The 15,029-nt window shown below is 31.0% G+C and overlaps 4 protein-coding genes across 4 annotated transcripts; 2 read left to right on the forward strand and 2 right to left on the reverse strand.

Annotated features, from left to right (window-relative positions):
• The first annotated feature begins 618 nt into the window (after positions 1-618).
• On the forward strand, positions 619-1,527 carry LOC114168992 (MLP-like protein 43). The gene is made up of 2 exons (XM_028053997.2): positions 619-883; positions 1,024-1,527. The coding sequence occupies exons 1-2, from the start codon at positions 697-699 to the stop codon at positions 1,293-1,295; spliced, it is 459 nt and encodes a 152-aa protein (XP_027909798.2). The 5' UTR covers positions 619-696; the 3' UTR covers positions 1,296-1,527.
• A 3,074-nt stretch (positions 1,528-4,601) lies between these two features.
• Positions 4,602-6,596, forward strand: LOC114169102 (MLP-like protein 43). Its single transcript, XM_028054125.2, has 2 exons — positions 4,602-4,881; positions 5,882-6,596. The coding sequence occupies exons 1-2, from the start codon at positions 4,617-4,619 to the stop codon at positions 6,151-6,153; spliced, it is 537 nt and encodes a 178-aa protein (XP_027909926.2). The 5' UTR covers positions 4,602-4,616; the 3' UTR covers positions 6,154-6,596.
• A 2,598-nt stretch (positions 6,597-9,194) lies between these two features.
• Positions 9,195-10,124, reverse strand: LOC114168412 (MLP-like protein 43). The gene is made up of 2 exons (XM_028053206.2): positions 9,859-10,124; positions 9,195-9,718 (listed from the first exon to the last, which is right to left on the reverse strand). Exons 1-2 carry the CDS (start codon positions 10,043-10,045, stop codon positions 9,447-9,449), a joined length of 459 nt encoding a protein of 152 aa, XP_027909007.1. The 5' UTR covers positions 10,046-10,124; the 3' UTR covers positions 9,195-9,446.
• A 2,961-nt stretch (positions 10,125-13,085) lies between these two features.
• LOC114168409 (MLP-like protein 43) lies at positions 13,086-14,751 on the reverse strand. The gene is made up of 2 exons (XM_028053205.2): positions 14,445-14,751; positions 13,086-13,640 (listed from the first exon to the last, which is right to left on the reverse strand). Exons 1-2 carry the CDS (start codon positions 14,629-14,631, stop codon positions 13,369-13,371), a joined length of 459 nt encoding a protein of 152 aa, XP_027909006.1. The 5' UTR covers positions 14,632-14,751; the 3' UTR covers positions 13,086-13,368.
• Positions 14,752-15,029: the final 278 nt, after the last annotated feature.

Here is a 15,029-nt window from a genome sequence, read left to right on the forward strand (position 1 = left end):
ACATGGTTCTAATTCAAAAATAAAGAAAAGGTACATTTAGTTTAATTTTAGAAAAAATAAGAGATTTTTTAACTTAAATAGTTAGACTTATTGCTAATGAAAACAACATTATATAAGATACCAAATTTCAATTTAGGTTACACACTTAACTTTTGGCGTTTCAAAGTAAAATTTAATTTGGAAACTTCTTTTCTATACTAGGGAAGGTAAGTACATTTAGCTTAATTTTAGAAAAATAAGTGATTTTTTTCAACTTAAATAGTTGGACTTATTTCTAAGGAAAAATCAAATAACTAATAAGATGCCAAAATTACAATTTAGGTTGCACACTTAACTTTTGGCGTTTCAAAAGTAAAATTTGATTAGAAATTCCCCTTTCTATACGAGGGAAGGTAAGTACATTTAGTTTAATTTTAGAAAAATAATTGTTTTTTTAACTTAAATAGTTACACTTATTGCTAATGAAAAATCACATAATACCAAAATTACAATTTAGGTTACACACTTAACTTTTGGCGTTTTAAAGTAAAATTTGATTAGGAATTTCCTTTTTCTATACTAGGGTTTGAAAATGGACCCCATAGTAATTAGTTGGTAAATTATGTTCTATATAAGAGGGATATGGTGGAAATACTCATCATCATCGTCTCCATCTTTTTCTCTTAATTTTTTCCTTCTAGTACTTCTTTGATCATCATGACACTTGCTGGTAAAATCACCAATGAAATCGGGGTTCATGCAACTGCAGAAAAGTGGTTCAACCTCTTTGCAAAGCAACTCCATAATGTTCAAAACCTTGCTGAAAGAGTCCATGGAACCAAGCTGCATCGTGGTGAAGACTGGCACCACCCTGAGTCCATCAAACACTGGACTTATGTCATTGGTAATTAAACTTGTAATAACTCTGTAATATGAAACCCTAACGTAGTTTTTTCTTTTAACCTAATTTTGAATAACATGCTTGACCTTTTTCTTCATCTTTTGTATAATTGTGATACTGGTTTTTGATTTTGAGAAAAACAGAAGGTAAGGTGACAACATGTCTGGAGAGTATTGAATCTGTTGATGAAGCAAACAAAACAATCACCTACAAGCTTTTCGATGGAGGCATCGATCAGCAGTTCAAGGTTTTCAAGTTCATATTTCAAGCAATCGATAAGAACAGTGGTGGTGCTATTCTCAAATGGACCATTGAATATGAGAGGGTTAGTGAGGAAGTTGATCCTCCTTATGGCTACGTCGAGTACCTGCACACATTCACCAGAGACATTGATGCTCATCTTCTCAAGGCATAGCTCAAAAAGTTATTCACGAAGTTAATAATAAGAAACAATGGCTTTAGCCTTAGGTTAAGTGTTTAACTGTAATAATATATATGTGTGTGGAGTTTGACAGAGGATATGGTTATATAGATCATTCCTCTGTGTGGAATAAACTTGGATATGCATGTGGGTCATGTCTTGAAGCTTGTTGAAATATTGTATGTTCAGCGTTCAATGTGATGCATAAAATATATATTTCTTATCATTTTTTTTTTATGTTTATTGAATTAATTGAATTTTGTCAAAATCTTCGACAGCAAACGCACTGGTGAAAATTTCAGTTATTTAATGTCAGTTTTTAAAAAGAATCATGAATGTAATATAATATATAAATGATATGAATATAGACCACTATAAATTCTCATATTACATGATTTTATTTTTGTAAATTTGTTAAAAAAGTTTGCAAAAAAATACTTTTTCTGCCATTTTTTCTAAAAAATTTAACTGGCAAGTAATAATTTTCTACAAAATCATAAAATTTACAAGTATTTCCTACAAAATTTGTTGCGAAAAGTGTTTTATACAATATATTTTACAAAAAAAATTGGTAGCAATTTTTTACAATTTTTTTTTCTACAAAATTTTTAAGTATTTTCTAAAAAAAAATTAAAATAAAATTGTAATTTTGTAGCAGGTGATAGAAAGTTATGTATCTCACCGTGGTTGAATAACCCTAGGGCGAAATAAGCCTTCCAGTAATTAAATGAAAACCGCTGTTAAAAAATGTTAAAAAAGCACGGTGATAAACTTGTATGCCCGGTTAAAAAATGTTAAACACCACAAAGCCCGCATTGCATGCCGTTGTGTTAAACATGTTAGTTTCATATTTTAATTTTTATTTTGTTTCATTATTATTATTTTTTATATAAAATGTACTAGTGTTGAATTAGATAGAATAAATTTATTATTACTAGTTTTGTAAATTCTTTTTCTTAATCTTTTGATGTTTAGCATGAATTCTTAGATATTTTTATTTCTTTTAGTTAGTATTTATTATTTGTCTATTTTAGTTGTAATTTGAAATATCGGTTAAATGTGTTGGTACTGAGTTCGGAGGTGTTCGACCATTTGGCAAACATTGACTTGTCTTGTACTCTTCCAATTTTAAACAATCTAAAATTTATTTAGATTTGGAGGAGGTTGTACTAACCATAATTGTATTAAATTTTGAATTGTTCGATTGGACAATTTAAGAAGAGTAATCAAGTTTTATTAGTTGATTAGTACATAAATTATAATCTACATTTCTTATATTTTACTCAATTTTGGTTTATTACACTTTGTGTTGTTCATTTAGTGCATATTTAATTGTGGGGATTTGTGCCACAACTTTCACTTTGTGTCACTTGAATACCAAGTCAAATGTTGCCGAAATTTTGTAAAACATAAGGAGTGATATTAGAATTTATGTACTATTCAATTATAATAAAAGATTGGTTCAATTAACTTCACACTATTATCTACAATATTAAGATTGATGAATATAAGGCATTGAAAGACCAGAAAGCTTCACAAAATTGCTTTAGTTGTCGAAGAAAATGCTTTTTGAAAGTTTCATGACTTGGTTTAAAGAAGAAATCATAAGGGATCCATCTGCATCTAAATCATTAACCTAACTTGTAAATGGATTAAAGTTTGAAGTTTTATGTTGTTCTAGCTATGAAATCAATAGAATTTTATTTTATACAAAGTATTAAGATGATGATAAAAACACTGTGCAGAATAACAGAGTCACATTGGATGCAAAGTCATTGCAATTCTCAACTTCAAAAGATCAAAATCCTATTCAGGAATCCATGCCCTATTACGGTGTGCTAGAGAAAATTTGATTAGACAAATTAGATAACAAATAAACATCAACCAAGACACGTGTATAGAAATCTCGAGACTTATTCTTGACATAATCATCTAAAGAAAAAGGTGTGCCAATTTCATCTGCTATTGAGAAAAATGCTTTCGGTTATTAATAATCCAAAATAAGGCATGAATGTGAATCCAACATTGAGTTTTTATGAGTTTTATGGAAGTCGGAACAAAATATTTTATCCAAGCAAAAATACAAACAATACCAAGTGATAAATTCCAATTACTAACAACCAAACTTTGCATGTCTTCTAAATCAGAAATAGCAAATTTATAGAATCTTTTACTGTGTGGAGTTGCATTCCATTAAATGATTCTACTACAAGCAAATATTTAATTAATGACCAATTTTAGTGACAAAAAATAATTAGTCATTGTAGTAACCAATTTAGATATCAATTTATAAACTAAAAATTATAATTGGTCTCTAAATTGGCAACTAAAATAATTTTGTATTATGAATTGATCTCTAAATTGGTCACCAACATTAGTTACCTATATTTTGGCTACCAAAAGAATTTGTCTCTAAATTAGTCTCAAATTATGAAATTGATTTCTAAATTGATCTCTAAACATATTTTTGGTCATAAAATTGGTCACTATTTAATAATTTTCTTATAGTGTTCTAAGTCACATAAAATTTTTTACAAAGATCTAAATAACAAAAAAAGTATATGCAAATGATCTTTGCACTTCACTAAATTAGCAAGATAAATTTGCATGGAGACTAAATCTCCTACATGGAAAAGAAATATCCACGAGTATAACATACATTAGTTTAAATTTTAATAAAAAAATCTTTATATTGACACAATATATATACAAGTAATATTTTTTTTTAAGTTGGATATAAAGATAGAGATAGGTGTATATTTACTACATCATCATACTATTCCTATACATATTTCTTGTTCATACCTCTTTCCATTTTAAATTATTAAAATATTAATTGTTATTAAGTAACTTAAAAGTTATATTTACTATTTTTTTCATGTCCTTATTTTATCATAAAATAGTTTCACTTAATAAATGTTTACAGAAATGGATAAAGAAAATAAAAACCTCAATTTTATTAAACAAGCTTGACTTTAGTACCATGGAAAATTTTGCAGAGTGGCTCTTGAAATATTATTGAGGAGAAAGAAACCCCTAAAGGGGCGAAGGCTCTGAAGTTCAAAAAATTGTTTGACAAGTGTTATTAAGTCTAACTTTTATCACTCAGCCAGCTCCACATGCCTTGTGTTAAAGGGCACATTGTCACGGTAAAGATCAATGAAGAAAATCATCTAGAAGAAATCTATTACTATATTTGGAGTTTTAAAAGTATAAAATTTGATTATGTATTTCCTTTTCTAGTAGGTATCATCAAAATGGACCACATAGTTTAATTAGTTGTGAAGAGTTGGTGAATAATATGTTCTATATAACATGGTGGAAATACTCTTCATCATCATCATCTCCATCTTTCTCTCTTCATTTTTTCCTTCTAGTATTTCTTTGATCATCATGACACTTGCTGGAAAAATCACCATTGAAATTGGGGTTCATGCAACTGCTGAAACGTGGTTCAACCTTTTCTCAACACAACTTCATCATGTTCAAAACCTTAGTGATAGAATCCATGGAACCAAGCTGCACCATGGTGAAGACTGGCACCACCCTGAGTCCATCAAACACTGGACTTTTGTCATAGGTAATTCAACTTCTAATAATGCAACCCTAACGTAGTTTATTACTAAAAGTTTTCATTATTAAAAATTCTCATATTATAGGATAAATTTTTTGCAAATTTGTTAAAAATATTTAAAAGAAAGATTTTTTTCTGTTATTTTTCTAAAAATTTTAATTGAGAAGCAATTTCTTCATGGATAATTATTTCCTATAAAATTATAAAATTTGCATGTATTTTCTACAAAATTTGTTGTGAAAAGTGTTTTATACAAAATATTTTACAAAAGAATTGACAACAATTTCCTGCAAATTTTATTTCATAACAAAATTTATAAGTATTTTTTACAAAAATAATTTGAAAACAAAATTGACAGGAAATTAGATTTTTAGTAGTGATTTTTTTTTTAACCTAAATTTGAATATATTTGCCTCTCTGCAGTTTTCCCACTTTTAGGTTTAGGTTCAGTTCATTAGGTGTTGATTTTGATGTAAGATAATTCAGTGATTACTTCTTAGAAATTTTTAGAAGTAAAAATATTTTATGTCAAAAGTGTGATAAATATCTTATATGGACGGCTCGTATTTAAAAAGGTGGTGAATATTTCCTAGTTTATCCCAAAAAAAAAAAAATCAACCATGGTATCATGATTAGATTAAAGAAAATACTTATAAATTTTGTTGTAAAAAAAAATATTCAAAAAATTGCTACCAATTTTCTTACAAAATATTTTGTATAAAACATTTTTCATAACAAATTTTGTAGGAAATACTTGCAAATTTTATAATTTTGTAGGAAATGATTATCAACGAAGGAATTTTCTGCCAATTAAAATTCTTAGAAAAAATGGTAAAAAAAAGTCTTTTCTTGTAAAATTTTTTAACAAATTTGTAAGAAAAATCTTATGTAATATGAGTATTTTTAATAATGTTTTTTCTTTTAAGATTTTTTTTTTGTGTAGTGTAAATCGATTTATTCAGTTTTGTATAATTGTGATATTGGTTTTGATTTTGGGAAAGAACAGATGGTAAGGTTACAACATGTCATGAGAGTATTGAATCTGTTGATGAAGCAAACAAAACAATCACCTTCAAGCTCTTCAATGGAGACATCGATCACCAGTTCAAGCTTTTCAGGTTCATATTTCAAGCAATCGATAAGAACAGTGGTGGTGCTATTCTCAAATGGACCATTGAATATGAGAGGGTTAGTGAGGAAATTGATCCTCCTTATGGCTATGTCGAGTACCTGGACAAATGCACTAGAGACGGTGATGCTCATCTTCTCAAAGCATAGCTTCAAAAAGTTATGCACAAAATAAATAAATAAATAAATAATAAAAAACAATGGCCTTAGCCTTAGGTTAAGTGTTTATTTGTAAAATACGGACAATGATATTTTGACTACTAAATTTTAACAACTTTCTCTTACAATGTGAGGTGTTATTTTTTAAGTGGTTTTGAAATATAGAAAAATGAATAAATGAAAAATAAATAACCATTTAAGAGATGATACCTCATGTCATAAGAGAAAGTTATCAAAAAATCATTCTCCGTAAAATAATATATATCCGTGTGGAGTTTGACAAAAGATGGTTATGTTATATGTAGATCATTCCTTTGTGTGGAATAAACTTGGATATGCATGTGGTTATGTCTTGAAGCTTGTTGAATTATTGTATGTGTTCAAGTGTTCAATGATGCATATGAATATTGTCTTGTCTATGTTGATTGAATTAATTGATTTTTGTCAAAATCTTCAACAGCAAACGCACTTGCTGAAAATTTCAGTGATTTAATGTTTGTTTTTCAAAAGAATCATGATTGTAATATAATATATAAATGATCTAATATAGAAAGTCATGGCACCATGGTTGAATAAGCCATTCTTCCTTTTCTTTATGCTAATACAGATTAAGAAATGTGATTATTATATATATTAAATTATTTTTAGGATGATTTTTACTGTCATTGGTTTCTGTCGATTAATGAATGCACCATCAATTTTTTCAATCTTAGACACTTAGTTTTTTTTTTTTGTTATAAATTGTAGCAGTTATAAAATATAGCACTGCATTTGGCTGAACAAGTATCTGCACAATTGATTTTTCCTTACAATTTTGCTATAATAAAAGCTATAATGGCTTAATGGTAAGTAAAAACAAATGACGGTGCAGACAGCCATATTTGTTCAGCTAAAAATGCATTCATAGCATGTGCTATATTTTATAACTTCAAGAATTTTATAGCTAAAAAATCACAAAGGTACTGAACGTAAGATTGATGTATATATTTATTAACCGACGGAATTAACGACAGTAAGGATCATGTAAAAAATAATTTAATAAAAATTTATACCAAATTACATTTCTTAATCTATATTAGCATTCTCAATAACAAATATGAAAAAAGAAAACGAATTATTCAACAATAGCGAGTTCTCCACGAATATTACTTACATATGTTTGAATTTTGAAGAGAAAAACAAATGGAAGAGGAAGAAAATGAGAAGGAAAGTGACATGAACTTGAATGGGGGACAATTGAGTGACACCAAGCAAAAGTAATAAGAAGAAGATAGAAAAAGCTCGTCCTTCATGGTGAAGAAGGAAAAGTTTGCATTCAATAATAGCGAGAGACAACAATGACTTTCGCAGACAAAGTAAAAATGAAATAAATTAAACTATTCAAAATAATATAGACTATGGTTCATATAGATTAATAGTTTATTGAAGATAATATAGACTATAGTTCACGTAAAATCGTAGTCTATCTTATTATAGACTACGGTTATTTATCGTAATTTATAGTGAGATATATTACGATTTTAATTGAACTATAATCTATTCCTTACTAATAATTCTAAAAGTGTCATTGCTTTACTATATATTACCTTTTTATGATAAACATTCTATATCCACGTATTTAGGGATTGAAACAAAGATCGGTTATCTTTGTATTGAAACAAACTTTACATTGGTGACTCAAGCATTTAGGGATTACATCATTGTGTCTCAAGATATTAGAAACAAATGGAAGAGAGATATATTACGGGATCGACAAGTGTAAAAAATTGCACATGTAATAAGGTGGAAAAATATTGTTTCCCAAGAGACTTGTACAACATTTGATAATTATTGCAATTCGTAACTCAATTAGACAAAAACTTTCACAAAAACAAAAATAAAACTTCTTTGTATTTTTATCTAACATATGGTGTGCAACAATATATGATAAAGGCTTCCCTTTGGATTAAGTTTCATGATTCAATTTAAAGCAAAAACACAAAACAATATACTTCTAATTCCTTCTTTAGCATTCACACCACCTAATTTTTTGGAATGATAAATAAGGAATCTAAATGAATTGCCACTCTTTTGTAGGAAAACAATAGAAAAAGGTATCAATTACCTGAGTCACGCCAATCCAACTCAGCCACAACAATTGAAAACATAGAACACAATCATAAATCCTTCTATTGAGCCAAAAGAATGTTGCTAAGTCACGAACTTGAAAGTGGACCAATGATGAGGAGAAATCAATGAACTCAACGACAGAGGTATCTCAATACTGATCCAGACTTTGAGCTAAGCACAAATAAAAAGGAGATCCAGGACATAAAGATTGTGTGCCTGAGCTTGGGAAAATTGACTGAGCACCGTCTATACCAGAATATAAAACAGTGACCCTCCCCCTATTGGAGGAAGCAGATCTGTAGAGAAGAGACCTCTCTTCTACTCTTTCTTCCTAAAATTTCAATATAATATTTGTATAAGGGAAAAGAGGAATGTATTGTATTAATTGGAGAAGATCAATGCTCATCATGAATGGCTAAAATCTTAAAGAGACAAGGTTGTTTGTAATTGATTTCTCTTTCTTTTATGATGAATTTCCTTTCTGATTTATTTGTTACTGTTTAAGATTATTGATTACAAGTTGTTTAGATTAATTGTGATATTTTTATCTAGTTCAAACTAAGTTGGAAAACTAATTTGAATTGTGGTCCAACATGCTTGTCATACCTGTACTAGTGCTAAAATCAAGTATCCAAAGAAATGTTGGGCACGGAAAGTCTCCGGGGGTTATTCTCCCAAAAGGAACAAATTAAAATTTCACGTCCAATTTTAGGAATTAAAAATGTATTTAGCTCTTTATATTATTTATATTATATTACATTCATGATTCATTTAAAACACGGGTACATTTTATTGAAATTTTCTTTAATGCGTTTGTTGTTGAATATTTTGAAACAATCACTTAATTCAATCAATGTTTTCTTTCTCAGCAAAGAAAAATATGATATAATAATTCAATAAACATAAAAAAAGAAAGCACGGAATGATAATACATAGTTTTACACGTCATAAATTTTCATACATCATATTGAACACTTGAACATACAATAATTCAACAAACTTCAATACATGAACCACATGCATACCCAAGTTTATTCCACACAAAGGAAGGATCAACATAACATAACCATCCTTCGTCAAACTCCACACAGATATATATTATTTTACAGATAAGCACTTAACCTAAGGCTAAAGCCATTGTTTCTTATTATTAACTTTGTGAATAACTTTTGGAGCTATGCCTTGAGAAGATGAGCATCAATGTCTCTAGTGAATTTGTGCAGGTACTCGACGTAGCCATAAGGAGGATCAACTTCCTCACTAACCCTCTCATATTCAATGGTCCATTTGAGAATAGCACCACCATTGTTCTTATCGATTGCTTGAAATATGATCTTGAAAACCTTGAAGTGCTGATCGATGTCTCCATCGAAGACCTTGAACGTGATTGTTTTGTTTGCTTCATCAACAGATTCAATACTCTCCAGACATGTTGTCACCTTACCATCTGTTTTTCTCAAAATCAAAAACCAATATCACAATTATACAAAAGATAAAGAAAAAGGTCAAGCATATTATTCAAAATTAGGTTAAAAGAAAAAACTACGTTAGGGTTTCGTGTTACAGAGTTATCAGAAGTTGAATTACCAATGACATAAGTCCAGTGTTTGATGGACTCAGGGTGGTGCCAGTCTTCACCATGATGCAGCTTGGTTCCATGGACTCTTTCAGCAAGGTTTTGAACATGATGGAGTTGCTTTGCAAATAGGTTGAACCACTTTTCTGCAGTTGCATGAACCCCGATTTCAGTGGTGATTTTACCAGCAAGTGTCATGATGATCAAAGAAGAACTAGAAGGTAAATAATGAAGAGACAAAGACAGAGATGATGATGATGAAGAGTATTTCCACCATGTCCCTCTTATATAAAACATCTAATTAAATTATGGGACCCATTTTGATACCCTATTAGAATTGGAAATACCTCATTCCACTCTCAATAGTGCAATAAAGGTTATAGGTTACTGAAAATAAGAAGGAATAAGATGTAAACCGTAAGACCAAAAATTTATATAAATAATAATTAATAAAGTACAAATAATGGTGGGTTAGGAATACCCTAAGAATTTCTTGACAAGTCCTAGACACGGAACAATGGTAACTCAAGTGGTTGAATGTGTGAAGTGATGTGGAGAGTACTTGGGTTTGAGTCTTGTGTGTATCTTAGTCTGATATTTTAATTGGGTTTATTTTACAAATATATTTTGAATGCAGAAGTATAAATTAACATGGTATGTATGCATGAATTAACATAAATTACATGATAGCTTGATGGTTATGCATATGCTTGGTAGGTGGAAGAATGTGAGTTTGAACCTTGGGTAACAAGGGTTGTTCTTTTTCATGTTTTAATTTTTTTGCTCAAGGAAGAAAAACCTAGAAACTCTAGAGATCCCTTGAGGAACCAGAAGGGTAGTTTGGAAGCAACTGAGATGTAGTAAAAGCACACTAATGGCCACTAACCATTAATTTTAATTAATTTCATCTTATTTATTTTTATTTATTTTTGGGCTGGAAATTTTGAGAGTGAGTGAGAAAACATAGAGTCCTAGAGTGTGGCAGCAAGGAGAGTGAGAGAGAACTGAGAAACCATGATATAGAGAAAGAATTTGAGTGTTGAAAGGGAGTTAGAGTGGAACCTTTGAGAACAAGGAAGAAGTCATTAGGAATTGTGTTGGAACAAGGAAACCAGGTAAGGGGAGCTATCCATACTTGTTTTAATGTTGATTAAATTGTTTTGCATGATTTTCATGGTCTTAATGTTTGATTCTCATTTAATTTACGCTATTTTTCGTGAGTTCTGGGTTTCTTCCCAGAAATCGCCTAGCGGCTACGAAGGCCTACCAGGCGACACAACCATTTTCTTCATGGTTTTATTGGTTCTATGATGAACCACCTGGTGGTTCTTTAGAGAACACTGGAATCGCATGTTTTATATGTTTTTGGTGTTTTCGTGATGTGTTGGGTGTTCTGTGGTTATGTGAACTTGCTAAAATGATTTCTTGGCATAATTGAATATTAATATATGCTTTGGATGGTAATTTGATGAATTTGGGGTTGTATGCATAAGGGATCAAAATGGGATTGAGTGTGATAACGAACTGTAATGTACAAAAATTGGAAATTGGTTGATTAGAAGAATTGGTTGGACAAATTGAATTTAAATGCATGCTGGATGTGTGAATGCATGTGGTTTAATTATAACTGGAATGTTGATTTCATTCTTGGGATTTTTAAGGTTTTCCAACAAGTACTAGAAATTTTGGAATTTTCCCAAATTCCTAATGCACTGCCTGGCGGTATAGACATGATGCCAGGCAATACTGAGTGGCCAACAGTTGTTGGCATGCTCAGTGGAAAAATAAGATGGTGATGGTTACTAGGGATGGTTTTTGGTACGAAAATGAGTGTGATTGTATGATGTATAGGTGTTCAATTAGTGGCATTGTATTGGTTTGAGTCATGGATTGGAAAAAAAAAGTAGAAGGAGCATCGTTGATACTAATAAACTGATTTTATATCATAAGAGTCTAGAAGTGGCAAATTGAAGGTCTTTCCCTTACATGTGTGAGCTATTAAATGAATAAAATAATTTTTGAGATATTTATGTATGTGTTGGTTGTCTATAGTGCTATATGAATTGTGAAATGAGGTATGATGTATATGGATGCATAAGCAGTATTGATTTTGTAATGGTGAGATTGTATGCATGATGGTACTGCTGGACTTGAGATCACATGTTTTCTATATATGCTAAACTACTTTCAAGTATTGCATTATCTTAAGTTGGAAGGTTTGGGGGCTTATTATTTCATTGGTACTAAAGGATTGTGATGATGAATTTTGTGGCATGTGAACTGTAGTAATGTGAATTTGATATTCTGGATGTATGATGGATATGCTTGAGTGTGCGAGAAAAAATGTTGTTGTGCCTAAACTAGTAGAAACCTGATTTACTGGTGTGGCGCTTGGCGACAGGGATGTTTTGCTAGGCGATAAGCCACAAACAGAGGGGTCACTAGGTGCGTGGCACTTGGCAGTAGGGGATTACCGCCAGGCGATCTGGAGCACGTTTTTGCCTAGCGGCGCTTAGGCAGCACCAGGCGATAATGTAGGGGCAGGGGTCCGTTGCAGATGGACTTGCATAGATGAGCTTGATGATTTGGTCAAGGATATGTTGGATTAGTTACGACCGGGGAGGTTCATAACGGAGATTGGAAATGTGTGGTTGATACAGGCGGGGAGGTCCGTATCTTTTGTACTCTTGTGTGGGGATACGAACGGAGAGGTTTGTATGGTCCGTGCTCACACCTGAGGCTACTATGAGCGGGGAGGTTTATAGTAGGTTTTCACGCATGTTGGATACGAGCAAACAGGTTCGTAGAGTTGGTCTACAGGCGGGGAGGTAGGTTGAGTAGGACCACGAGCGGGTAGATTCGTGGGAGCATGATAATCCCTAAAGACCAAAGTTGTGAATGGATCTTTCTCATATAGGTTATGAGATTGAGGTGGAATGTTATAAAAGAGTCAATGAACTAAAAATTTGGTTAACATAGATTGGGTGAGAGTTAATCTTTATTGTATAATTATTGTGTTATTTTTCTTTCTCAGCTCACTCTTTTTGTTTATGTTTGATGATGATCGTGTAATTTGTCACGTGAGAGCAAAGATGAATCCAGGTGAACATGCGAATGCCTAGAGGTGGACAAGATAGACTATGGAGGATTTACTCTATGTTTTGATATAATATAATAATTCAATAAACATTTTCTCTCTCTCAGCAATGAAAAATATAATATAATAATTCAATAAACATAAAAAAACAACAACTGATAATATATAGTTTTACACAAGTCATAAATATCCATACATCACATTGAACACTTGAACATACAATAATTCAACAAACTTCAATCCAATACATGACCCACATGCATATCCAAGTTTATTCCACACAAAGGAAGGATCTACGTAACATAACCATCATCCTTCGTCAAACTCCACACAGATATATATTATTTTACAGATAAGCACTTAACCTAAGGCTAAGGCCATTGTTTCTTTTTATTATTTTAATTTTCTGCATAACTTTTTGGAACTATGCCTTGAGAAGATGGGCATCGATGTCTCTAGTTGATTTGTGCAGGTATTCGATGTAGCCATAAGGAGGATCAACGTCCTCACTAACCCTCTCATATTCAATGGTCCATTTGATAATAGCACCACCACTGTTCTTATCAATTGCTTGAAATATGAACTTGAAAACCTTGAACTGGTGATCGATGTCTCCATTGAAGACCTTGAAGGTGATTGTTTTGTTTGCTTCATCAACAGATTCAATACTCTCCTGACATGTTGTCACCTTACCATCTGTTCTTTCCCAAAATCGAAACAATTACCACAATTTTTCAAACGGATAAAGAAATCGATTTACACCAAAAAAATCATTAAAAAAGCTAATTCAAAAAGATTGATTTAGAGACCATTTTAAAAAAGAAGAATGATTAGATTTTAAATTATTTTTTTATTATATTAGAAGTTTTTAAACAAATCATTAAATCGTCTTTTAAAATAAATTATCAATATTTTAGCAAGTTATAATTTAGATTCATTTAATCTTTTTTTTGTGAGTAATTATTTAAACTCGGATATTATTAATTCAATTTTTAAAAGTAGTTTTTCTTCTTGCTTTTGTAATTGTGTCTTTTTTTCAATTTTGATCATGATACACTGTTTCGTGTCACTAAGAACCTAACCAAACCGACAGTTGAATAATCAAATGTTTCCCTGTTTTTTTTCTCTCCATGAATGATATTTTGTCTCTTGTGGATTGGATTTTGTTGCCCTTAATTTATTTATGCCAAATATTATTCAATCAGTAAATTAACATTTGATTGAAATTATTTGAATAATTTCTCATGAAATCAGCTATTTCTTTTAAAAATATCACTACTTTTCATGTTGCCAACAGATGGATGCAATTCATTTTCCACTTTCGAAAAAATTTAAGAAGTAATCTCTAAAGTATCTTACATCAAAATCAATATACCTAAACCTAGAACTGGGAGAACTGTAGAGAGGCCAAGCATATTATTCAAACTTAGGTTAAAAGAAAAAACTACGTTACAGAGTTATTAGGGTTTCATATTACAGAGTTATTAGAAGTTGAATTACCTATGACATAAGTCCATTGTTTGATGGACTCAGGGTGGTGCCAGTCTTGACCACGATGGAGCTTGGTTCCATGGACTCTTTCAGCAAGGTTCTGAACATGATGGAGTTGCTTTGCAAAGAGGTTGAACCACTTTGCAGCAGTTGCATGAACCCCAATTTCAGTGGTGATTTTACCAGCAAGTGTCATGATGATCAAAGAAGAACTAGAAGGTAAAAAATGAAGAGACAAAGATAGAGATGATGATGATGAAGAGTATTTCCACCTTGTCCCTCTTATATAAAACAAAATTCAACTACTCTTCACGACTAATTAAACTCTCGGGCCCATTTTGATAACCTACTAGAAAACGAAATACCTCATTCCACTCTCAATAGTGAAATATAGGTTACGATTAGATATGTTAACGGGGTGGGTAGGGTACGAATAGTAGTTGTCCTGTACCCTATCTGCTGGATAAATATTTGTCCTGTATTTGTATCCATATTCGTCGGGTATCCGCATAATTTTTTAATATCCATGGATATCCACGGGTACCCGCAGGTATTTCCAAAAAAATAAAAATAAACATTTAACAACATATTTTA

This window comes from Vigna unguiculata, chromosome 11 (genome assembly GCF_037176805.1).
Source record: "Vigna unguiculata cultivar grain cowpea cultivar isolate G323 ecotype 2 chromosome 11, ASM3717680v1, whole genome shotgun sequence".
NCBI classification, from domain to species: Eukaryota; Viridiplantae; Streptophyta; class Magnoliopsida; order Fabales; family Fabaceae; genus Vigna; species Vigna unguiculata.

Bases quoted from the DNA above. Each gene is read 5' to 3' on its own strand.
- LOC114168409 (XM_028053205.2), bottom strand. From the start codon at position 14,631: ATGACACTTGCTGGTAAAATCACCACTGAAATTGGGGTTCATGCAACT. The intron at 13,641-14,444 runs GTAATTCAACTT...GGGAAAGAACAG, and splicing joins ACAATGGACTTATGTCATAG to ATGGTAAGGTGACAACATGT.
- LOC114169102 (XM_028054125.2), top strand. From the start codon at position 4,617: ATGGTGGAAATACTCTTCATCATCATCATCTCCATCTTTCTCTCTTCA. The intron at 4,882-5,881 runs GTAATTCAACTT...GGGAAAGAACAG, and splicing joins ACACTGGACTTTTGTCATAG to ATGGTAAGGTTACAACATGT.
- LOC114168992 (XM_028053997.2), top strand. From the start codon at position 697: ATGACACTTGCTGGTAAAATCACCAATGAAATCGGGGTTCATGCAACT. The intron at 884-1,023 runs GTAATTAAACTT...TGAGAAAAACAG, and splicing joins ACACTGGACTTATGTCATTG to AAGGTAAGGTGACAACATGT.
- LOC114168412 (XM_028053206.2), bottom strand. From the start codon at position 10,045: ATGACACTTGCTGGTAAAATCACCACTGAAATCGGGGTTCATGCAACT. The intron at 9,719-9,858 runs GTAATTCAACTT...TGAGAAAAACAG, and splicing joins ACACTGGACTTATGTCATTG to ATGGTAAGGTGACAACATGT.